General features: G+C 39.2%; 1 protein-coding gene and 1 long non-coding RNA gene across 29 annotated transcripts in view; one reads left to right on the forward strand and one right to left on the reverse strand.

Moving 5' to 3' along the window:
* LOC106008816 (uncharacterized) overlaps nucleotides 1–22,656 on the forward strand; it is a 186,199-nt gene extending 163,543 nt beyond the window's left edge. For both annotated transcript variants that reach the window (XR_002392430.2, XR_015439932.1), the window contains one exon: nucleotides 21,314–22,656. This is a non-coding gene — a long non-coding RNA (uncharacterized LOC106008816). The remainder of the gene's footprint in view (nucleotides 1–21,313) is intronic.
* The window catches only part of Trpm3 (transient receptor potential cation channel subfamily M member 3), an 843,949-nt gene that overhangs the window by 111,677 nt on the left and 706,503 nt on the right, over nucleotides 1–25,769 (reverse strand). For all 27 annotated transcript variants that reach the window (XM_087183504.1, XM_087183498.1, XM_087183497.1 and 24 more), the window contains one exon: nucleotides 22,201–22,273. In XM_087183504.1, coding sequence (XP_087039630.1) covers nucleotides 22,201–22,273 — 73 coding nt within the window. The remainder of the gene's footprint in view (nucleotides 1–22,200; nucleotides 22,274–25,769) is intronic.

Below are 25,769 nucleotides of genomic sequence, written 5' to 3' on the forward strand. Positions count from 1 at the left end.
GGAGAGATTATCCTTGATTATCTGGTCACAAGGGTCCTTGTAAAGGTGAGACGGGATCAAAGTAGTAGGAGAGATGACAAGGGAAGCAAGAAGTCAGATCGATGCCAGGAAGGAGCCCTGAGTCCAGGAAGGAAGCAGCCTCTGGAATCTGGAGACACAAGGAAATGATTCTTCCGGGAGCCTCCGGAAGGAGCTCAGCTCTACTCACAGCTTAATTTTCAACTTCTGACCCCGTCAAGTACACGGTAATAAATTTTGGGTGCTTTAGGCCACTAAGTTGGTGGTGATTCGTTGTAGGAGCAATAGGAAACTAACGCAGAGCTCTCGAAAGTACTGCTGTAGTCAGACAGACCATTAAGAAAGAGTAAGAATGGAAACAGTATACGTACCCTCTCTCCTCTCCCCCTCCCAGCCACTCAGCTTTAGAATGGAAGATTGCAAGGTCAGTGTTCTACTTCGTGCTGTTAAATGTGTTTATATTTCTATTACCAGTATTTCAATGTGTGATCTTAAATGAATTTTTTGATTATGTCAAGGAAAAAGTATAAATGTTATAATGCGGTCAAAAGCCAACCCACTCTACCTCCAGCCTTCTTTCCTCATCTCTCAATTTCTTTTTTTTGGTTTCTAATAGCTACATTGTGATGCCAAGTAACATTTTGGTTTCTATCTGTTACTCAAATGGCCATATTTGGGGTTTTTTTCCAAGTAAACTATATTCTAGTATCAATGGTGGTGTTAGCCTTTCGCTGACAGCTCTTGGTTGGTAGATTGAGTTGTTCTGTAGTAATTTTCTCAAGAAGAATGTGTGGGAACACTATGGCTGGAATTCCAGCATGTTCCAAGTTCTCTAGTAGTCTGTTTATTTGAATGACATAAAATCTATTGTTCTGTTGTCTTCCAGTATTGAGTGATACTGTAAAAGTGTTCAAGGGCAGCTCAGTTTTCCTCCTCATAAGAGACTTGATTATTTTGCCTGGTGTCCCAATTGTTCTTTATTTTTCTTTAAAGTTTAGCAACCTTAGTAGGGTATATCAGTGTGTGATGATTTTGCATTACTTTTACTAGGCCTAAGGTAACCCTTTGAATGCCTAGATCAAGTTAAACATTTTTTTAAAATGAAAAGTTTCTATATTATATTTTAAAATGATATAATTATATTTAAAAATATTTGCTCCAGGCCATTATTTGGGTTTTCAACTTTGGCGATACCAAATGCGCTTACGTTGAATTCTACTTTCTGCCATATGATTTCTATTTAATTCTGATTAACTCTTTATTTCCATTTCATTTCATTTCTGTTTGTGTTATTCCTTTCCATCCTTTGTGTTCTACACTGGGTTTTTCACAACATTTCATCTTGCAGTATTTCTCCTTTATCTGCATCATTCTGTGATGATTTTATTTTTTCCCCTCTACTTCATTTCATTCCTCAAAGTCGTTCACATTTTATCTCCTCCTGCTGCCTTATCTACTCATACCTGAAGTTTGGACTCCAACTTTGAACTTTCTGCATAGAGGACTTCATTGACATTTATAAAATTTAAATTACATGATAAAATATTTGCAGCACTCTTTCCTTATCTATAGTTGCATTTTATGAATTTCAGTTACTTGAGGTCACTCTTGGTCCAAAATATTAAATGGAAAATTCCAGACCTAATCAATTCATAAGTTTGAAATTTCATACCTGCCCAAGATATGAAACATCTCTGTGCAGTGTGCTCATGCTGTATATGCTACCTGCCCACTGTTCCCTTAAAAGCCATCTTGGCTGTCATCTTGACTGTTGTACTATCACAGCGCTTGTGTTCAAACAACCCTCAGTTAACTCAGTTAACTTAATGACACCTCACAAGACAAGAAAAGTGATGCTGGTCATTGAGGTAGACCGAAAAGAAGCTATAAAGTACTGCCTTTAAGTGAGAAGGTGAAAGTTCTAGACTTGATAAGGAAAGAAAAAATATCTTATGTATGTGTTTTAAGACAGTGTTTCGCTATGTAGTACAGGCTGGCTTGGAACATGCAGCAATACTTCTGCCTCAGCCTCTCAAGTGCTGGGATTCCAGCTGTAGGCCACCATGCCTGGCTAAGAAAAAATATATGCTGTAGTTGCTAAGATGTGTGGTAAGAATGATCTTCCATCTGTGCAATTGTGAAGCAGGAAAACCAAATTCGGGCTCGTGTTGCTGTTGCATCACATAGTGCAAGGTACAGCCCCGCTGTGTGCTAAATGACTGTTCCTTGGCCTCACTTGGTCTCATCCCGGAGGCCTGGTTCTCGTCATCACAAGAGGAAGGTCAGCACAGTAGAGGAAGTTATGCCAGATAGTGAGCACATAAGTAGAATGGTTATCATGGCATATTGTTATCATCATCCCATTTTCTTATTAGTTGTGGTTATCTTACTGTGCCTAATTTATAAGTTAAACTTTATCACAGGTACTTGTATGTGCATAGGCATAGAAACAAACCCAGGGTCCATGGGCTTTGTTACGATCTGAGGTTCCAGGCATCCCTGGGGTCTTGGACCAGATTCTCTACAGATGAGGGGGTTCTACTGTATTCAGTGTTCATCTGTTCCTCAAAAACATTTTCAGAAAGGTTATTATTCTTCTGTTAATACATTTTGCCCTTTTGCTATTTTTTTCTTATACTATCTCTGTATGAAGCCTATGCTAATCCATTTTATTATTTATCACTTAATGAGTTGGGTTATAAGGGGCCCAGGGTAGCATCCCAAGCTAGTTATTATTCACAACTTGAAGGCTGTCTTCTACAAAGCAAACTCCCTCCTGCAAGCCTGGCTGATTTGCATAGTGCTGTGCTTTGTAGCCACCTTCTCTACTTCCATAGAGAAGGATCCGGAGGGATTCCTGCTGCCACCCAGTTCTCTCTTGTTCATTCAACAGGCTGTTCCAGACAAAGGGCTGATGTTTTTGCTTGTGCTCTGGAGGAGTGTTACTACTGATTCTTTCTCAGCTTTCCCCCCTTACCTCCACATGGCTCCTGCATATGCAAGTATTTTGGAATACATGGTCTAGTTTCACCACAAATGGTAGTTTTCTTGTTCTTATTTCCTCCCTGCCTTTTTTTTTTTTTTTTATCAGTTTTCGAAGCTTTCTAGGAGAAGAGAGTGGTAAGTTCCTGTAGTCATGTCTGTGTTGGAGGTTTGAAGTGTGCAGTAGGCACAATTATGGTCTGACCACAGCTTTGCATTAATAGATTCCTTTAACTGAAGAATGGAAGAGGGATAGGAATGTGCTCAATAGAAGCAGGAAGATCTCTTAAGAAGACATTATAATAAATCAAATCCAAAGTCCAGAAGGTCTAATGCTGCCATACAGGGGAAAGGAAGGGACAGATATGCAAGTATTGTGGAGATAAAAACATGCCCTGAATTGGCAAAAGGTCTCTTGGACAAAGAAGGGAAGAATTTGATGGAGGCTTTGGGCCTGTGTAATGGAAAAGAGATTTGGCTTATGAGCCAAAATGAGGAAATCAGAGAGAAATCAGCTGGGAGAAAAGCAAATTTATTTTTATTTCTTCCTTTTTAAAAGATAGTTAATTTGAATTTGTGGCTCTTGGTGATTCCCAAGACAGTTATCCAGAAGGCAATTAGGGAAAGGGGTCAGGGAGCGGAGCTAGAGAGGGAGGCAGATGTGGTATTAGAGGTTACTCACGCAGATGTGATATTTGAAGCCATGCAACTTTATGAGTTGGTTAGAAGGCACCTACTGGTAAGAGGATGTGATGAAGGAGACAAAGTAGTAGTCAGAAAAGCAGAATACTCAGTATCTATGACACTAAGGAAAGGTGAAAATAAAATGCAGCGAGAGCCAATTGTATGCTACACATTTGAAGTACTGTGTCATTTAATAGTCATACAAATTCTGTACACTTTGCCAATCAGAAAACAGACTTGGTGAGGAAAAGCAGCACCTTAAGAAGTACACACTAAACAGAGCCCTTCCCTCAAGGTAGCAAAGAGTTACAGTAAGAAGTGGACAAAGCCGACAAGTCAAAGTTGCTGAGGTTCAGGAAGAGGGCTGCCAAGGTTAAAGATCACGGGGGTCTTCAGGAGGATGGAAGGCTGTTGGGGTCAGGTAGATTCTGGGAAGTAAGAATTTGTACAGTGAGCCGGGAGTGCTCCCTGTGTGTGAGAGGGATGTTGGAGAAGGGCAGACTACCTTTCAAAGCCTGATTAAGAGGAAAAACGTAAGACGCCTCCTCGAGGGCAGTTGGAGAGAGCCTGAGCCCTCTCCGGTCCCAGGGGCCCGGGATGCGTCCCTAGCAGAAGGGAGGCAGCCACTGGAGCGGGAGACTGACAGGATGGGTGAGGGCCTGGGGGATGGAAGCCAGAGGGTGGTTGGTTTCAGCCAAGAAGCGATGTCTTCAGACAGCAAAGGCACAGAGGGTGAATGAAGTCAGTTGTTGTGAGTGAAAAGTGTGTCAGGATGAGAGCTGGCACCTCAGGATTGTACAAGGGGAAGCTGTCTGCTGTGGATGCGAGGGACTGGGGACTTGGGGAGAAGGGAGGAAGGCGGAGAATGTCTCAGAGGCTTAAAGAATGAAGGAGGTACAGAATCAAATTTGGGCCCACTTGAAGTAAGATGAGCAAACACGTCACCGCACCCCTGAGCAGAGGTTGTATTTGTATATTTATTTGGGAATTTTAACAGCAGTGTTTGGGGAGATTTCAAACACGTTTCCTGAAGGCCAGTAAACACTTCAACACGTTATAAATGGAGGCTGTGGACCCTCTCTGGGAGAGACTCCAAGAGATGGAAACGGAGAGTTTCAATGTGGCCCCGCTTGAGGGGCCAGGTAGGGGACGGGCGGGACGTGCTGACCTTGCGGTGCTCACATACGTGATGTACGTATAGCACGATGGCCCCTTCCCTACAATAGTGCTGAGAAGCATGTCTTCTTGTTGGGATATGCAGATCCTTTCTTTTCTTATCTACAGAATCTTATCTGGATTAAGTATTCTTTCTAGGGATTTGATTTGTTTCCATCCTATACTTTATGTGTAAACGTTGCACCTAAATGCAGGAGAGCCTTGGTCACGAAAATCCGTCCATCCTTTCATTATGAGACGCCAGATTGGCTGATCACGGAACTGAGGTGGGAGGGAACATGCTGAAAGGGCCAACATGTGACTTGGGTTGCTAGGATACACCCTCAGTCATCTCCCTGACTGCAGCCACTGCCTACCCCATGAGAAAAACCAAATTGAAGGCTGAAAACACACACACACACACACACACACACACACACACACACACACAACAGGGTCTGTGTATAATTTATTCTTTGCTGTATTTCTTGCCCTAAATGATAACCATCTCCTCTTGGTCTGTGTACAATTTATTCTTTGCTGTCTTTCTTGCCCTAAATGATAACCATCTCCTCTTGGTAAAAATATTGTTAGGCGAATCCCAGGAGAAAGTTAAAGGAAATCATACAAAATTGAAGAAATTTCTTTTTTGGCTTGTAAGAGACAAAACATGCAGCTGAGTAAAATAAGGTATTTGCAGGAAACTAGGATTGTCTTTTTCAGTTTATTTTAGCAAATAAGAAAGATTATAATAACTACCATTTCTATCCTGCTTAGCTTGTGCCAGGCACTGTTTCTAAGCATTAATGTAATGAGTTCCCAAAGCCACTTGGAAGATGCCACAGAAACTTTTCTAAGGCGAAGTAGCTAGGAAATAGCAGAGGTGAAATTCAAACCCAGGCAGTCTGGGTTCACAGTTTAAATTCTTGACATTTTAATTTTACTTTTTCTGTGGTTGGAACAGGAAACAGAGAGGGGACATTTAGGGAAGAGATATAGATTCTTAGTTGGTTTTCTTTTTTCTTTTTCTTTTTTTTGTACCAGGGATTGAACTCAGGACCTTGCACTTGGAAGGCAGGTGTGGAGCTGCTGAGCTAAATCCCCGGGGCCTGATTTTCTTTATTCAACAAATTTTTCTGAACTCCACTTCTCCACCAGCATAGGTGCTAGGGAAACAGAGCTGAACCAGTCTGTACTCTCCAAGGAAATACACAGACACATGCACACTTTTTTTTCCCTCTTGATTTCTCCTTTGGGTTTTGTGAGTGAGTTTCTATTTTGGATCAAGACCCTTGAAGGCCTACTATATACATGACAGTTCTGGAGATGACTCAGAATGAACCCAGTGTTCATTTCCTCGGGAATAGCAAGTACTGCTTGTACATTGGTTTCTACTCTTTCATTTCATTGTAGGCCCATTCATTTCCATCATTCCATCTCAGGCGCCATCCCTTCCTGGAAGCCATCAACATAGCTCTCCATTTGCAACAATCATGCTGTGAAAATGAATATTTACCAAGCAGCAATTTAGGTAATATTTACTTTATGAAAGGATTCCCTTTTATAAAAGTATGTATTACCCCCTTCTTAACTAGGAATTTTTGTATGCATGTAAAGTATAATGCAGTTCAAAAGGTACAGTTTATAAATACATCTGAAAAGTTTATTGATTGGGTCAAATGATGTATTCCTCTGTGGGTATTGTGTACTGCTTATTTGGAAGTTCTGATTTTCAGTATCACTAAATTTTTAAAATACATATGCTCAATTTTAAAGTACTCTGAGAAAGTAATTGGCATATTATTTATTTTGTAATTCTTTAGGCTATTAGATAAAAGAAGCTTAGATTTATGTGTGGTTTTCTTAAAGGCATTCTGAACTGTAGCAGTGCATTTCAAATGTTCTTTCTATAATAAAATCTCCCGAGTCCAACAGTCTCTTCCATTTGAGCATTTGTAGTATTTTGTTTTCACTTTGGGATGTGTATTTCTACCATATTTTAAGGTTTTTAGACATTAGGAAGACTTCACAGCACTTAAGATAACGCTGAGTACAGAGCAGGTGCTCTGGGATTTAGGTCATCATCCCTAAATTTGAGACTGGTACATACTGGCCTCTTGGGAACTGAATAAGATTCCAGCCAGATGGCAGCTACCTAGCTCCATTCTGATCTGGGTCAGGTTACCCTTTACTGGACAGCAGGCAAGTGGGGACTGTAAGAACTGTAGCGACTCCTTTGGTCGAAGAGAAAGAATACCGTGCGTTTTTATTATCTGTTCGTGACTTCGGAAAGTTTCTTAGCTTTCCCAAGACCTCTTTTCTGTACATATAAAAGGAAGTTAATATATGTACCTCAAAAGATGGTTTTACAGATATTTAACAATAAGTGTATTAATAAATGGAAAACATTGTTGAAGCACTGTGCAAATATTTGCAATGTCTTACATATTCTTCATAATCAATTTTACCAAGTCAATAATCATAATTTGCTAAGTTTAGCTGGCTAATAATGCTGTTCCCATTGCAGGCATTCCTAGATAGAAAACACTTACCAACTAGACCATTATTAGGACTTTTACCATGGTCCATATGAATAATTAGCTGTTACTGAATTTTCATAAAATAATACTTATTATGCAGTGGAAGAGTAATTCTCAGAATTCAGTAAAGATTATCACTAGATTACCCTGGACTTGTACCTTGGTGAGAACTGTGGATTGGTGCCAGGAGTGGTTCTCTGGCAGAGCTTGAAGAGTCCATTGGATGCTACCATCCATGAAGTTTTCTCTCAGACATGCCCCAAAATGAGTGGAAGCTCACAGGGGCTAAGATATACACAAGATGAGGCAGAGGCAGATTTATTGTAATGCAGGAGTCTGAATTTAGACTTTATATTTGGATTATAAAAATGTGACTGTTCTTTCGGAAATTAATTTCAGCGGATTGGGTGTGTATTTGTACTTGGGCAGCCCAGGCCAAGGGCATTGGGTGTTTTTCATAACAGCCATGTCACTCTAGTTATGAAGGTAGCTCTGACACCCTCCTGAGGCCATTTGGTGTAAAAAGACATCACTCTGGTGGCACCTGAGGTAGTCAGCTGATGGATTTTTGCAACTGTCCTGACCAATCAGGGCTGGCTGATGTTCCATAGGGACTGAAGGGCATTTCTCTTAGGTTTGTGCCCTGTGCGGAGAGATAGCTGGGTTTCTTTCCTCCCCTGGTTCCCTTCACTTCCTAGTTACTAGGTTTAGGGTTGACAGGGGGTAGCAATTCAGTTTTGTTTTGATTTTTCTCTTGTTTATTTGAGTCCGCTTTTTCTGTGTAAGTTCTACTCATTTTGAAGAGGTATTCTTATCTTCACTTTTGGAGCCAAGGTGTTAGATTTTTATAGACCTCAGTTATATAAAAACCTCACAAAGTCAAATATTTAAATATGTACCCTGTCTCCCTGGTGGTATTTAGCCAAGAGTTTCTACTGAAAATATTGCTAATATTTTCCTTATATCCTGGCAAGATATGGCAACACAAAGGACAAATGAAATTACATGGCTTATAATTAATAACACTGTAAAGCATCACACTATTTCCTTTCTTTTACCTCCCTAAATGCATGTGTCCTCTTTATTGTGCTCTTTCTGTAATAAAAGAAGCCAGTACTTCACACATCTCCCCTTTGTTATTTTATAAAAGTGTTCCTGTTTTATGCACAATATGCAAGCTGAGAAACATATTATTACTCTAAGATTGAGAGAGTAAAAGAAAAAAATTCTACTGGGTTATTCTGTTATTTGTCATGTGACAAAAAGGAATTCATTTATATAGCTAGGTAATAAAATATCTGCATCACTCAGTGTTATTTTTCAGGAGGATTCTATAGAAATCAATGGCTTACAGTCTGGGAATTTTTTTTGGAATTTCTGCATTAATGATTGCGTATCTTTTGTGTTCTCTCTCTTACTCATTCTGTCTTTCTCTTTGAGTACTAGGCAATACAAAGACTATATGCACATTACCTTGGCTACGATTATACATGCATGGAGTCAAACATGGATTTGACTATAGGATTTTTATTAAAATCACATCTCATTGCCCTGTATCTCTTGCCCCAGAGACAACCACTGAACTTTTTCTAGCACCTCTCTCTCTCTCTCTCTTTCTCTCTTTCTCTCTTTCTCTCTTTCTCTCTCTCTTTGGTCTTCTGTGGTAGCTGTTCTTGTTCTTTGAAGATGGTTTCAAAGGAACTATGCCTCTCAGAGTTCACTCTCTTGTGATACTCCTTTCCACCTTGAATCTGGGCTGGTCTCGCAGCTTGGTGTAGCATTCAGAAGTGACATTCTGCCAGTTTCAGGCTGGAGCCTCAACAAAGTCTGCTGGTTACTCTTGCCTTTGCCTCTAAGCCCGAGGCAGAACTGTCACCTTGGGTTGGAGCTCCTGTTTTGTGCGGTTCATATTTTCCTGTTTCTGTGTTGCATTTTGTTTTTTGGTTTCCTCTTTAATTTTGGTGGAGCACATCCTCCAGGAATTTCTGAGGAAATTAGAGAGTGATATTTTTCCACTCCTTCTGTCTAATATTCTTATTCTGCCTTTACAAGTGGCTGCTAGATTAAGAATAGAAATCCAGACTGTAAATAACCTTCTGAATTTTTAAGGCATTGTAAAAATTTCATGGAAGCTTTCTATATTGTTTCGAAGTTTAATGCATTCTAGCTTCTTTGCACAGGACCTGTTTTTTGTTTTGGACTTTCTCATCTCCCATAAAGTTTCTTCCATTCTCTGCTTACAGGATAGTTTCAGCTGCCAGCATACTGGGAAACCAAGCAGGAGAGAGGGATGGATTCCCAGCATCTAATATGCATTAATTAGTCACCTTCCCTAGCCCCATTCAGAAGTATAGCCCTGCCCTTTCTTAGCATCTAGGGTATTCCCTTGAGCCCTAGACAAGAAAGTCTTTTTTATTCTCTATAGAGAATAACCCTTTTCTTTTTGGTTGGAGAGGACTGTGGGGAGTAGAGAAGAAGGCATGGGAGTTTGGATGTTTCTTTGAAAAGACTTAAAATCTTTTATATTTTTCCTCCCTTTCGTTTCCCATTTTGGGGCCTTTGGAATGAAACACAAGTCAGCTTGATAGCAGCTTAGTATTTGCTTTTATTTCTGGTCTGCTATTTCTCATTCTCCCATCTGCTTCTCATCTTCTAGGCCTAGAAATGCATACTTCACTTCTGATCGTGTTCCCTTGGTCATGGTACTTTTGGATAGGACCAGCTTCTACGCAAAGGAGTCTGGGATATTTAATCTTCCAATATGCAAGCAGAGAAAGGAGCGTAATGAGAATGAGATATTGCTTCTGTCCATATGAAAAGCTCACATTCTTCTTGCAGAGGGGTTCAGAGGAGAATAAGAGTAGGTTCTTGTGTTCAGTAGACTATATTTGTCTGGTAGTCTGTCTATATTTTGTTACATATGAAGAAAAGTTTAGTCCTCACTGATTGTCTAAAACATGTCAAAATGAGGCAGTCCTTAATATCCAGTCCTGCCCATAGATGCTTTGGATGTAGAGCAAGTGCTCTGGACTCAGACAACCCGGGTTTATGTCTAGACTTCATCAACTTCAAGCCACCTGACTTCAGTCAAGAATTTAGCCCCTCTGTGCCTCAGTTTCCTCAACTATAAGTAGGTCATACTATGCTAGAACCTGTCCCATCATGGTATTGTAAAGAGTGAGGATTAAATTAACTAATACTCATAAATATAGTTCTACATTATTTAGTATTGGAGCAGGCTAGCTTTACTATGGTTATTGCCATCAGTTTTATCATTAATATAAACAGCTTATTTCAGAATTATGCTGCTGCCAGTCTATATGATTGTGTAATTAAGAGCATCAGTTTATTTAATGAATGATGCTGAATCACTGCTCTCAAACAAGTTGAGAAAGAGTGGGATTCTGTAGGCCCGCTGGGAAGTCAGCAGTGATGAGTTCCTCACAAGTTGAGAGGGGCTCAGAAGCTTTGGGTTTGTGATTAGCTGAATGCACAGATCCCTGAGTGTACTGAGCTCCACCCTTGTGCCAAGCCAGAGGCACGTGCAAGTCCCAAGATGAAAGGAGGTGTAGCTTCTGTGTAAGTAGGGCCAGGGATGACTGCCCTTCCCATCAGAACTGGCTGCTCGGTACAAGGAAGGAATAAAGGGCCTGGCTGTCTGCTGACCTGGGTTCCAATTCTTTCTCCAAACAGCAACACAAATGTTTGCTAGATCTTCCTGGCTCTACCAAGCTTTAGAATCCTACTACTCTTACATATATGGTCAGAACCTTGAAAATCTGCTAGGCATGGCCTATCCAAGACTATAGACTCCAGGTCCCCAGTGTTCATGGTCCTTGTCCTTTTCTGCTGGTGGTGATGGCCCTGTGGCAGAGAACATGATTCTGTCACACCCCGAGGAGAGGCAAGAGCCCATATTCGCTCCCTCACTACCTATACGAAAGGAACTAAAGGAATCACTCTCCTGTGAATTGACATACAAACCCTACTTACAAAGGGACTGTCTCTAAAAACACCTTGCAGAGCTGCTTAGGGTAACTGATCCATATGGGCAGGAACTAAAACACCAGAGAATAGGGGAAAAGTGTTCTCTCTGTTTGACAGGAGAGGAGTTTGTTTCACCTTAAAGGGAAGCACGTGAAAGAAGCAATGGAGAAGGAGGGGTGGCAGTGTCAGGTGCCTGTAGCATGGTGTGACCCTGGGGGAAGTGAGGGTGAAGGAGCCACGGAAAGTCTCTTGTATGAAGTGGCCCAGGGATGACAATATCGGAGATGCCTGCTGTCTAGACAGGAGTTGTCTGTATTATTGCAAGGTAAACCTCTCCCTATCTCTTAGTTTCTAGAAAGGTCTACTGTTTATTAAGTACTTTGTATAAGTAAGGTTTGGTTTTTTGAAACAGTAGAAAGGCTGAGTTTTACACCGTGACTTCCATGATGAAGAAAAGAAATAAAGCATACGGAATCAGGAATGTGAAGGTGGGGGTGACCAGGAAGACAGAAGTCACTCGGGAGTTTGTGGAAACTGTGAGGAGGTTGTAAGGTTCTCCACCCTGTGGATCATCCACTTATGAGGATAGAGCCCACCTTAATGACACTGCAGGGGTAAGGAGCCCCCAGTGAATGTCTGGGTTGTTTGCGTGACTTTGGCTAGTGGTTGGTTGAGGTGAGACCCAACTTAATTTCCATAGATAAATGGTTTTTATTACATTTCTACCATTTGTCAGGAGTTTTGTTGATTGATGGGCTACAAAGGCAAAGAAGGCATTATTGTTTTCTTCTGGAAATTTCTAAGTTGAAGGTAAGGTTTGTAGCCAGGGTAAGCAGTCCTCCCAGTTTCCCTGGACAGTCTTGGTCTCTGTCTCTGTCTCTAACTCTATCTGTATTTCCTTAGTGTTAACTCTCAAACCCAGGGCCTTGCACATGCCAGGCAAGCACTCTACCATGGAGCTCTATCCCTAGCTCCCCTGGAATAATTATTAATGCAGCCCACTTTTATGCTCAAGCAAATGCCATTGTGGAAATAAATTACCTGATAACCATTCCACAGAGTCATTGTGAAGATTAGATGATAAAATTCCTGGAAGTGCTGTGTGAATTGTAAAGCAGTATACAAATGAAAGGGATTAAAAGATTTAAGTTCCTTTATTGCATTCTCCTGTTGGAGACAAACAAAAATGTCCGAGATTGCTTTCTACCTTTGCCCTTGTTATTGCTCTGAAATTTGTTTGGATTTGTATGAAAATAAACTTGCCATAAAATTAATTTTATTTTAAGGTGGTTTAGCAGGTGCACAATAATTTTCTAGATTAAACTCCTTTCTGTGCCAAGATCTGGATCCTCATATGTATGGGGGGGGGGTTCCGATTTTTAAAACATTATTTTAGACGTATGTCCTTTAAAACTTAACATTTTATGATTGTGATGAATTTTGGACATGGGCGTGTCCTAGGGCTTTAGGAATCTTTGAATTCTGTTTTAAAGGGAAAAGATATTTGACTATTATATTTGAAGCATTTATCATGAAGAAGGCAAAATGTCTGCCTCGAAGAGCATCCATTGTAACCATCTCAGGTGCTCCTATTCCAACCCACAAGGAAAGAGACTGCTGGTTTCCCCCAGGGAAGGGAACTGAGGAACACAGAAGTACAGTAACTCAGTCACCAGCCACATCCAGAAAAGAACTAGGATTTAAGAATATAATCAAGCTGATTTCAAAGACTATTGATCATTCACTCATGACTTCAATTATTACATACGATTCCTAGCATACGCCAGGCATTGTGTGTATACAGTTATACCTCGGTTTATGACTGTTTCTGTTTGCAGACAATTCAGTTCACAAATAAAAATGTTTAGAAAAATTTTGCTTCCATTTGGAAACTCCACATCAGGTGACAAACATGACTACACCAGGGCATCTTCCCCGCACAAACACAAATGAAGCCATCTTCCCCACAATCATAAAATAAATTAAGCTCGGAAACCGAGGCACCACTGTGTGTACCTTGCTGTGCGTGAATGGATGGGGCCCATCATTTCTACACTGGCATTGTCATCACTAGTCAGGCCACCATTTATTAAATAGATTTCTTCAGGCACCAAGTTAAGTGCTTTACTCTCACTATTGATTCGAAATGTCACGATGACCACAGTGAGGAATTATTATCATCTCAATTTTATAGATTAGGAGACTGAGTTTCAGTGGGGTCAAGTCATTTTCCAGTCAGATAGAAGAGATGCTTCAAACGTGGCTGTTTTCAGCTCTAAGGTGTTGCACACCTTTGGCTTCTGGTCTCACTGAGGCGATTGTTATACTGAGGCTCTAGGGTTGTGGTGTGGGCTGGCATGAAAGGAGTCGAGTGGGGAACACTGGGGTGATTTGACCTTTATAGGATCATGTTTTTCTAAGGAAGAGACTTGGGTCTTGGCAGAAAAGGGTAGTAAAGTTAATTTCCGGCAGAGATACTCAAGTGCTGACTTTTAATATTGAGAAAGGTAACAGTGATTATAGCAATAAATAACCATTATGTGGTAAATAATGGTAACTGGTGAAATATCTGGGTCTGCCTGAGCTGAACTTTATGAATTATGACTTGGGTGCGTGTCTGAACCCTGGTTGACATTCATATGACTTTCTGTTTTCGGTTACTGAATGAAGAGTTCATCTTGGAACATTCATTCTAGAACATAGATTTTGAGGTGCTTGCATTTGAGCAAATCTGACACTCCTCTGCAGTAGTTCTTTGACTATATCTGCCAAGAAGTGTATTTCTTCCAGCTGCTTTTGTCTTATAAGCATCCCTTCTTTCCCACTTTTGTTTTCTTTTTTGAGACAGGGTGTCACTATGTCGTTCAGGCTGGCCTTGAGTTCACTGTGAAGCCCAGGCTGGCCTCAAACTCACAACGATCCTCCTGCCTCCGCCTCCCACGTGCTGGGATTCCAGGTGTGCACCACCATGCTCTACTCTTCCACTTTCCTAGCTATGGAACCTCTGTTTTCATTGGGAACCTGGAGTTCTGCGGTGGGTGAGCATACCCGGCTCTCATCTCTCCCAGCTCCCTTGCCCCACCGATCAACTCTGGGCTGTGCATTGGTCCAAGTTCTCCCCTGACCTCTAAACTGTAACTACTAGGAAAGATCATTCTTTGCAATCAGGATCTCCTCAACTGGTCATCATCTTCAGTCAGGCCACCGTTTCTAAAATAGATCTCTCCAGGCACCAAGTTAAGTGCTTATCTCTCGATATTGATTTAAAATGTCACAATGGGGCCAGGGATTTAGCTCAGTGGTTCTGCCACCTGCCTCGCAAGCGCAAGGTCCCGAGTTCGATCCCTGGTACCAAAAAGAAAAGAAAATGCCACAATGACCACAGGAAGCCTGGCATTCCTGATGGCTGCTCACCCTGACCCCAGTATGGACTCATGTCTGAGGGATGGAGACTAGAGCCCAGAGCCCATTCGTTCAGCCTGAACTCGGCTTAACCTTAGACTTTCTGGTCATGCCAAGTTTCAAATGCATTTATTTATGTTTTCTTGAGCTACTTTAAATTGTATTTCTCTCACTTGTGCTAACATAATTCTCAGTTGCAGCCATAGTTCACTGATTGATTGATTACCTAACATTTGAATAAAGTAAGCATCAGGTCACACATTTGCATGCCGTTACATTTAGGTGAATCTATGAGTATCCCAGTTACCACATTAGAATATTTTGTGTGCAACCAAGGTCATCTGGCATTTGAGGTCTCCTAGGTGCCCTCCCAATTTAAGGGAAATAGGTTTCTAGAACTGTCAGTTACTCTGAGTTGTCCCTGAAGTCTCAGCGGCAAATGCCTGACATCTCTGTGTCATTGGAAAGCCAGAAAATCTCTGACATCCAAAGCCTCAAAAATGTAATGTAAAGAAAAATGAGTAGAAGTGAAGTGACCTGGATTTATGCTTTGACTCTGCCAATGACTTGTCAAATGGTCTTGAACATCTTCGGCCTCAATTTCCTCATCTATAAAATTCAAGGGGGCAGTGAAGTGCAAGTGGGTATTGTAATTTTAGGGTGAGTCTGTGATGAGGAAGTGGCAGACATCGGTTTTGGGGGACCTGCATCTGGGCTCCAACTGGTGACGACCAGTTTGCTCGGTGACATCTATGTCAGTGATTTGGACGCAGGAGTAATGGACTCCAGAAGTTCACGCATTTGCCAGTTTGCCTCATCTGCAAGTCAAAGGACACAAGGAAGACTACAAGTGGCCTGACACAGAAAAGCTTAAAAAATGCTCTTGGGGAAGCTAACAGGGTGAGTTTAATGTAGTCATTAGCTAATATACTTCACTGTTTACACATTCTTTCCCCTGTGTGGGAATGCCCCAGGTCCTTTTATGCCTAAAGTAAGTGGAAGATGTCTACATTTTGACTTTATAGGTCTCTTTTGGGCAAAATTTCACCTATTGTCATTTGTATGATTTGTGGGAACCATGATAATTTTGAATCTCATGTAAGTGATAAAAATGGCAATCTGAATGTCTCTCTTTTTTTTCTTTTTGGTACTGGGGATCAAACTTGGGACCTTGCGCTTGCAAGGCAGGTGGTGGAACCACTGAGCTAAATCCCTGGCCCTCTGAATGTCTCTTTTTCCAATCTTATTAAGGATCTACAAAGTACCAAGTTATGAAAAGAATAATATTAAAAAGAGAGCAGTCGTGCTTGTGTTGTATTAAACTGCCTCCCCACAGGAAAGGGGGTGGCGAACACTGTAAGATAATGAGCAAGAATTTTATTTTCCATCCAGAGCCATTATAAATTCCTATAAAACTCATGCAGCTGTGAGACTGAGGCAGGAGGATTGCAAGTTTGAACCTCATCTGGGCAACTTAGAGACTTAGTGAGACCCTGTCTCAAAGTTAAAAAAAAAAAAGGGATGGGGATGAATATGATTCAGTGCAAAAGCCCTGAGTTCAGCACGCACACACACACACACACTCAGGAATCATTGGAGTTTAAACAAGGTAGCTTCCTAGTAAACATTACAGGATAAGCTAATTGCTTATAAAAATCTATCTGATGCACAGAATTATTGAATAGGAACTACTTCAGAGCATATGACCAAAGTGTTGTTTTACTAGAGTTTGATTAGCCAGTTTTTAAAATCAAATGAGCAAGATTAATTGCTTATCAATGTCAGTGGTACTTTAGAACAATAATTCTGTATTTTGACATTAATAGAGTCCGAGGGACATGCACTCTGATATAGCTTCAATCTGTTAAAATGCTATCATGGCAATATGTTAAAAGCCCCATGCTTTTCCAGAGGTGGCTGAATCTAGAGTGTGTGATTGATCCATGTTGGGGCTAGGCCTGGGCGCACTAGGGTTAAGGATGTGAGTGGTACCCACCCTAAGTAATGTGAGTAAGATAAAAGGGGCAGAAAGACCCTGTTAAATTCTCTTGTTGCTTTGCTACTGTCTGTCCGCCATAAACTGTTGCGCGTCTGCCACCCTGCCTAGGAGTCAGCTGATTATGGACTGAAACCTCTCTGAACTGTAAGCTGAATAAACCTTTTCCCCTTTAACTTTGGGTGTCAGGTATTTTGTCTCAGCAATGAGAGAAAAGTAAGGAACACAATGTTTCTTTTTCTTCTTTTTTAATTTTTAATTTTTCAAAGGCAGAGTCTTGGTGTGTAGTTCTGGCTGGGCTTGAGCTTGCAGTGTATCCCAGGCTGGCCTCTAATTTGAAATCTTCCTGCTTCAACTTCCCAAATTCTGGGACTATAGGTATGCACTACCATGCTCAGCTTACATTGTGTCTTTTAAAAAGATTTTATCCACCTGTATTACAAATTTAGTTTTTTTTCATCCCCCACAAGAGACAATTTTAAAGGAAGATGGGTCAAAATACAGTGGTTTTTATTGTTTTGCATTATCTAATCAAATTGGCAGTATGCTTTCTTGAAGCTTTTCTAAAGTCATTAGACTATTGGCTATTCTTTTGGCATTTTGATTTTTATCTCAAATTTTCTCTTTATATTTTTAAGCAAGTGTACAAATGTATACCTTAGAGAGAAGTTGTCCTCCACATGTCTAAAAGTAATTACTTAATTGATTAATTACTGATAGCATTAATTATGACTGAGGAACAGAAAAGCATAAAATAAAATAATAACTAGATAATTATTTTTTAAATGATTATAAAAGTACATTGAAAAATTTGCTTTCGTAGAAACTGTTTAGTTTAGTGTTCATATACTTCCTGCTTAAATTCCTCACTGGTATTTCTAGTCATTTCCTAGATCAATAGTAATCAGCTATTATGTGATTTCTATAGATATTTCATTTTAATACTGCTTGTGTCTGTCATGGTCCTCTGAATACACACTTGACCTAATTAATTCTATAAATTATTACCTTCTTTTTTTGTCTTTTTAACATGAAAGAATTATGAAGGCTTTTGATTATATTTCCTGCTTAGATCCATAATATATGAAAGCATATCTTTCTTACTTTTTCCTTAACATTAAAAAAAACTACAGTCCATATTTTATTCAGATTTTCTTAGTTCCTAACCTAGTGCCCTTTTTTCTTCTGTTCCTGGAAAGCATATTGCAATTAGTCATCACAATGCCTTAATCTCCTCCAGGCTTTGACAGTTTCTCAGACTTTCCCTGTTTTTTGATGATCTTGACAGTTTTGAGGAGCAACCTACTAATTATTGTACTTTCCTTTAGCCCTTTTAAAATGCCTTACAGAAAAAGAAGTTGACGACACAGGTTACTTTTTCCTCATGCCTCAGATGAACTTTACCAATAAAGATTAAATCCAAAGAAAAAGAATTTCTCAATAGAGGAACACAGTGATCACCACCTATTCCACTTCGGAGCATATGGATGAATGAAAGAGTATCTGCTCATATGACCTGGCTATTCATTAGACCCAAGATCTACAAGAATAGATGAAAAAAACGAGGGTGATTTTTATAGAAAGGGTCCAGGGATGCTTCACTGGCTGTGAGCAGATGTTTTCTGACTTTCCTGAGCTTGGAGCCAGAGGCTTAGGCTGCTGTGTGGGGAATGCAGACTGGATGACACTACTGAGAGATCTCCCGGAGGTTTATGAATACAAACCTGGTGTCCTCCCCAGTGGAAGTTCCGGAAGGGTGCTCTGATGTAGGCAGGTCTGGCTGAGAAGGGGAGGCAGGTAGAGGGACCAGGGGATGTCCCTAGAGTTTGAGTTAATCTTCTTGTGGAGCTTCTCATGGTGTCTAAGTCCAGAAGTGTTAATGGTGTCAGATCTCTGAGTGGGATAGCTTGGTTTAGCAAATAAAAGACAGTACTCCCAGTTAAGGTTGAATTTCAGATAAATTATGAACTAATTTTTTTCTTGTCAATTTGGGACATACTCAGGTTAAAAAGGTACCTGTCGTTTATCTGAAAATTCAGTTAACTGGGCATTCTGTGTGTGCAACCCTGTGCGTGTGTATGCAGATGGAGGGGTGGGATGGGTGTGCATTCTCTGGCTACACTGCTACTCTGGGGAGTGGACACCTTAATGTGAGGGACAAAGGGGACATGGCTTAGTCCCAAAAGGTACCCAGGTCACCATTTGAAGGAAGTCAGCCTCTGACATCATTGGGGCAGTGCTATTTTTGTTTCCTTCAGTATTTTCTAATAGACAGGTCCAAGAAAATCAAATCCAATAGGATCAGAAATAAGGAACAGCAAAGTTATATTTCCCCACAGCCATTTGATTTTTCCATCTGTCTTGTTAAATTATTTTTGGCTTCTGGATTCTTGGACTAGTGGTTAGCTTTATGGCTCTCTTCTCATCCTTTCTAACTTCTGGTTTTCTTAGAAATATTTCCAACATCTCAGAATAAAAACTGAGCTTTACAAAGATTTCCTATGCATTGGATTATTAAAAATTAAATATAACTATAAAAATTAAGTGTTACAGCATGTTACATGTCCAGGTAAAACACATGGGAAGAATAATATAAAAACATCTATCTGAAATTGGTTTAAGAATGTATGCTCTTGACCTCCAAAAAAATAAGCAAATGTATTATGCTTGATACCTTTCACAAATCAACTGAGTCAATATCTGAGAGCATTTAAAAGCCTTTGCAAAATACAGTTGAAACACCATAATCTTTTAATGGAATAAATTCCCATTAGCATCAGCTGCTGCATAATGTTCATTACAGTGATTATAAATGTTAATTTCTCAGAGTAATTATAATTTCCTTTCATCTTCTATGGCAGTGTTTTTTAAACTGTAGGTTATGACCCATTAGTGAGTTATGAAATCAATTTAGTGAGGTACAATCAGCGTTTAAGAGAATGGAATAGATTAGAATAGAAAATATTCAATTCACTGCATAATTGTCCATGTAAACATTATTTTGTGTACTTTAATTTCAATTATATAACTACTTGGTTATGAAGTGAAATGTATTTTTATGGTACATTTTTTGATATGTCTTATTCAAAAAAGATCCAAAATATTCTACAATACAAAAATGAGTTTGAAGACTGATTCAAGGGCAAAGCCTAATTTAAAGTCTTACAAATTAGTGAAAGAGAAAAATTTTCATTAGAAGATGATGGCCACTATGTTTTTACTGATAAATGGATCACTTCCCCATTTGCTAAGAGGTTTTTTGTTTTTCCTTTGGTTTTTGAGACCAAGTCTCACTATGTAGTCCAGTCTGGCCTCAGACTCATGGCAATCCTGCTCCTTCAGCTTCCAGAGTGCTGGCATTAAAAACAGTACTTGCGGACTGGGGATTTAGATCAGTGGTTCCGCCACCTGCCTCACAAGCACATGGTCCCGAGTTTGATCCCCGTACCAAAAAAAAAAATACAGTACTTGCTATGAATTTTTTTCAGGGTCATAATGTGGTGAATTGTTTCTTATAATCAAAGGGACAAGGACATCTTGGTGGTATATATAAGTGAGGGCTATAGGGTTGGACAGGTCTACCTTATACTGGCCAACTCATCTTAGGCACATATATAAATTGTTTTATGCTTCAATTTACTAATCTATAAAACAGAGTTTATAATACACTGATAATTGAACTGTTGTAAAGAATAAACAAATTTATATAGAATGCATCTAACACAGTATTTGGCATAAACAAGTCCTTAGTAAATGTTAATTACCAATATTATTACTTTTCTTACCTTTATATGAGAATAACAAATATCAGAGAGCAACTTGCCTCAAACTTTTTGTCTCTACTGGAGGATTAGTGGGGCCAGAGTATATTTTGTGGTTCAGTCCATGCATGGTCTCTGGTCTTTTAATTCTTCTGCCATGTGTCTGTATTTTCTAGTTCACTGAAATTAGATGGTTTAGAGTAGAGGTCCTCAGTCTGGGATTCCTGCTACATCTCATAGGACAATGAATCTCCTGAAGTGTGATCAGGATTCTGAATGAGTGTCCATATATATTTGGGGGAGTGAGTGGAGAGGACTGAGGATCACTGTTGTCTAAGGGGTCACATGTTGGTATAGTGACAAGTTAGTCACGTTTTGACTTGAGTCCAAGCTTACTAATCAGCATTATAACCTTTAGCAAGTTACAAAACCTACTATGGCACTACTTACCCGATCTATGAAATGGGGTTAAGAGTACCTCCCACATCTTACAATTGTTGGAATAATTAATGTTCATAGTAGTTGTAAAAACCTTAGCTCAGTGGCTGCCACATGATAGATCATCAAGAAAATAGTAGTAGAAGAAGAGTGGGTAGACGGGAAAATAGAATGAAACAGATGTTTTTCTGAGTATTAATTTTGGAATGTTAAATCTATCACTGAATCATTGAGTAATACCTTCATTTCTTTATTCAACAAAAATGGATTGCATGTTGCCATGAATTGGAGATCGTATGAGGTAGTGAGAATGGAGCAATAAACAAGGCATATTCTCTTTTCTCGTGAAGTTTTTAATCCAGGGAGACCGCAAACCAGGAATGGCCAGCCAAGTGACAAGTGCTGCAGGAGGCAAACTATGGGACAAACTACGAGAATCTACGAGATGTTTCTCAGGAAGAGCCACATTCAACAAGGTTTGTGGTTTTGCTTTGTCTTATATGTCCAGCCTAAATTTTAGAACTAAAAAGAGGCAACTTTCTTTCATTTAACACTAAAAATTACTAGTCAAATGTAATCATTAAGGCACATAAAGATGAGGTTTTATCTGCAGAACCTGAAGGAAACCGCACTTCTCTTGGACATGGCTCCAAAAAGGAGGACAGGAAGTGAGATCTCTTTGTAACACTGGGACAAGTGAACAGGGTAGGCACCCATTTTATACATTAAATTCCCAAAACCCAGGGTATTGTATTTTTACCTTAAATGTAATACTCACCAACAATAAGTATAGTAGCTTAATTTGTTTGGGTTATTCCTCCTTCTCTCCCAATGATTTTTGATTTTGAATTTTTGATATATATACATGTTGTACATACACATACATGCCATGGAAAATGGGTTTTAAAATTAAATAGGCTAGTAATTATTATTAAGTAATTTGAGATAACTTCTGCCAACATTTTCTTTATAAATTTTTATGATGCAGTGGACATGACTTGAATTTAAACCTTATACAATAGTGTATTTAAACCTTATACAGTTGGGTCACACTGTAACAGGTCCATCCCCCCAAAATTTAATAGCAGTAAGAATAACTTACAGAACAGGTTCTATGTTGTCACTTATTGGATGTCTGGGTATCATTTGGGATTATAGCCACTAATAGGAGACATATATTGTTATGTTAACCCATTTAAATTATGTTTGCACTCTGTGGATGCAGAAATTCTTTTACCTTTGAGTAAAGCTGTCAGAATAGCTAAATCAATGTCCTGGTGTCCTTCTGATCCCATCCGAAATACTGTAATCTGCAATTTGAGAAAAAGTGATCATTAGCAATGCATTTTCCCCCCAAGAGAAATTAAATCAACGAGACCACATCTGAACATATAATCTTATTTAATATCTGCAAAATATATTCTTAACCACAGAGCGAGAACACTTAGCAAAGGACTCAGTAGAAAGGCTCTTCAATTCAGTAAGAAGGAGATGGCTCAGCAACTGCCAAAGACCACCTTGGATAATTGCATCAATTGTGGTAACAATAAAGAGAAAGCACAGGCCAAGGAAAATGTCTTCTGTCATTTCAATTTTAAAATTAAGACTTGTGGCACTTACTAAAATAGATAAGCCATAAATGTAAACTATGAGTTGAGAAATTGTGTTAAAAATAGCTAATCTGTTTTTCACACCAGAGAAACCATTTGGTATTTACACATGTGTGTCCTATTTATTTCATGTAAGAGTGTGGCCTCGAAGTGCATCTACTTAGCTATAAATGTCTCTAATTTCTTGTTCTTTATGGCTGAGTAATTCTCCATTTTATAGAAAAACTAAAAGTGTAAATGAGGATCAAAATGTATAATTGATATTGTGTAATAGGAAGAAAAGGTCTAAAGGAGTAGGGGAAGTGGGAGGGGTAGGGGAAAGAAAAGAAGGGGAAAAAAATAGGAGAAAAGGAAAAAAATGGAAGCAAAGTCTTTGTAAATAGGGAAGGGTGGAGGGGGTGAAGGGAGGGCAGGGAAATGGGGAAAAATAAGAATCAAGATACATCATGTAAAGGTACAAGGTCCCAATGATGAATGTAACTATATTGTATACCTAAAATGTACCAATAAACTTAATGAAAAAATAAAAGATAAATAAATTGTACTAAGGAAAAAAATAGCTAATTTCTATGCCCCTTAGTAAATGACCCTACTGTGTGTATATGCACACCTATGTGTTATATAACCATCACTACATTCACTCCTCAGCAATAGCTACTCAAGGGTTTTGACCCTGTGATGTCTCCAACCCTTCAGTCCTCTCACTGACCTTGAGTCTCCTTTAACTTAGCAGTATACTCAGTTTGTAACAAGGAAAGTTGACAATACGGTAACAGCTTTCCTTTTGGTAATCCAAGGAAAAATGCATTCTGTGGGAAGAATAACAGGGAGGAAAGGGAAGAGAAAGCTGGAAATAATTAGTACCTGCAGACTTGCCCACTGACAAGAAAAAGAAAGAGGGAACTGGGACTCATTCTAGAGAAGGTGTTGTTATTAATAATTGATATCATTGAGAATACTCTGTATTTTTGTGATGCTAAAGAATTTCGCTCATAATCTTAACATTTGTTGACCTTAAAAGAAAAACATTATCTTAGTTACTTTTTTTGTTGCTGAGACAAAATACTCAACACTCACAAATTAAGGGTGGAAGGTTTATTTAGCTCATAGTTTTTAGGAGTTTCAGTTCATAATCAGCTGGCTTCAAAGCAGCTTGGCTTGGAAGAAGGGGATCACAGAGAAGAAACAGTTCAGGGCAGGCAGAGGACAGCCAAACAAGCAATCAAGGGATGACCACAGCTCTTTCTATCCCTTATATCTTATCCAGACTACTTAGGGCAGGTAGCACTCACACCCTTAATCTTAGTGCCCTTGAGCCTAGCATTGCACCCTGAAATTATCTCAGCATCACGTACTCTAGATCCAGCCACCTCTGAAAAAGCTCCACCTATGACTGAAAGAAGTTTTGGAGGGACACTTAAAAACAAGCCATAAGAGATATGAGAAATATTTCTTATGTGCACTCAGTATTTGTCAACAAAGGCCTAGTTTTGTTTCTGGGAGGGATCTTTCATAGGTACACAGGAAGTGTTGTGCCGTTCATATTTTCGGTGCAGCAGAGGATTAATTTTTATATTGTACTCTAAGTAAAAAGTGAATCTTTTCATCAAAAAGAGTTTAATATGCCTCTTCATTTGCCACTTTATGGCATATTGCTCTTATACAGAAAAAGAATTCAGGTTTGAGAGAGAAAGAGAAGTATTATATAGCCCATGCAGCATTTTGGAAGCAGAGTTCAACAACAAAAAGCTCAGTATGGAAGGAAGGGTCGAAGAACAAGTGTCCCAGGAAAGAATAAGACTCATTAATGAGTCCATGAAAGGAAAGGGTCATCTCAGTCTAGCTCCATGTTATGTTTTAAATCTAAAATGTCCCCCAAAAGTCTTTTGGAAACTTATGAAATCATGGGGGAGCTATACTCCTTAGTGGACTAGTCTATTGATAAGTTCAGAGCTGACTACTGTTTGAAAGTGTTTCTTGGTTGCAAGAGACAGGGCATGACCTGGAAGTGTGTATGCTTGTTCCCAGCTCCTCTCCTCTCTCTCTGCTTCTTGGATGTCATGATGAGACAATTTGTCTCTGCCAGAACCTTTCATCATGCTTTTCCTGTTGGCTTACCATGAACTGAACACACTGAAACTGAGCCAAAATAAACATCTCGTGTCCTTTAAGTTACAGGGGTCAGGTATTTTACTCAGGGACAGGGAAGCTAACACACCCTAACTGTAGGGACAAAAGCAACATGGCTAAACATCACTAGTTGCTAGCCAAGAACAAGCTTCAGGATGATTTTGAAACAAAGGTCTGCATAATAATTAGCATATAATGAATTTGCATTAAAGAGTAAGACTTAATCTTTCTGTCATATTCATAAAACTTGCCAGAGAACCTCATCATGGAAAAATATAAAACTTCACCAAAGAACAGGAAAGTGGTGGAAAGTACTAAGTTAATTGATGGGAAAGTGTAATATATTAAGCATGCCACTTCTCACTAAATGAAGATAGATTAATTGTAATTTCAATTTTAAAAATCCCCAAAATCTTTTAGTGGTTTTTGATTGACTCATTTTAGAGTTCATCAGAAAGGGACAGTTCTTATAATTGCCAGGGGGATAAAACAAAAACAAAAACTAAATAAAGAGAAAAAAAACCCAAAAGAAAGAAAATAACAAGGGAAAATTTGTCTTACCAGTTATAATGACTTATGAAATAATGGAATTTAAAAACAGTATAATATTGGTACTGGAATCAATGAATACATTAATGAAACCTGAGGTTTTCATGTGCACATATGAGTACTTCAAGTAAGACAGAGAGAACATTGAATATCAGTGGGAAGAAAGATGATTTTGCTGGGGTAATGTGCCTTTCCATGTTCAAAAACCTGAATCGCTGTACTACCTCACAAAGCACACATACAAAATTCCATATGGATTCAAGACATAAAGTTGCATTAAAAATAAAAATATAAACTATCATAATAAATTTAGTATGGGTAAATAGTTCTTTTTCTTTTTATATAATGGAATTTTCAGACTTACATTTTGTTTTATTTTTTAAAACAAGATACAGAAAGTATAGATCATACATGTTAACATTATTCTTTTTGTGTTATCTGTACTTTTAAAATGTCTTTAAAAACAACCCTTTCTAGTTGTTGTATACTTTGATTAGGACTACCCTGCTCGACTTTT

This window comes from Heterocephalus glaber, unplaced genomic scaffold (genome assembly GCF_053883595.1).
Source record: "Heterocephalus glaber isolate CG9 unplaced genomic scaffold, H.glaber_assembly_v1.0 deba00001481, whole genome shotgun sequence".
In the NCBI taxonomy this organism is placed as follows: Eukaryota; Metazoa; Chordata; class Mammalia; order Rodentia; family Bathyergidae; genus Heterocephalus; species Heterocephalus glaber.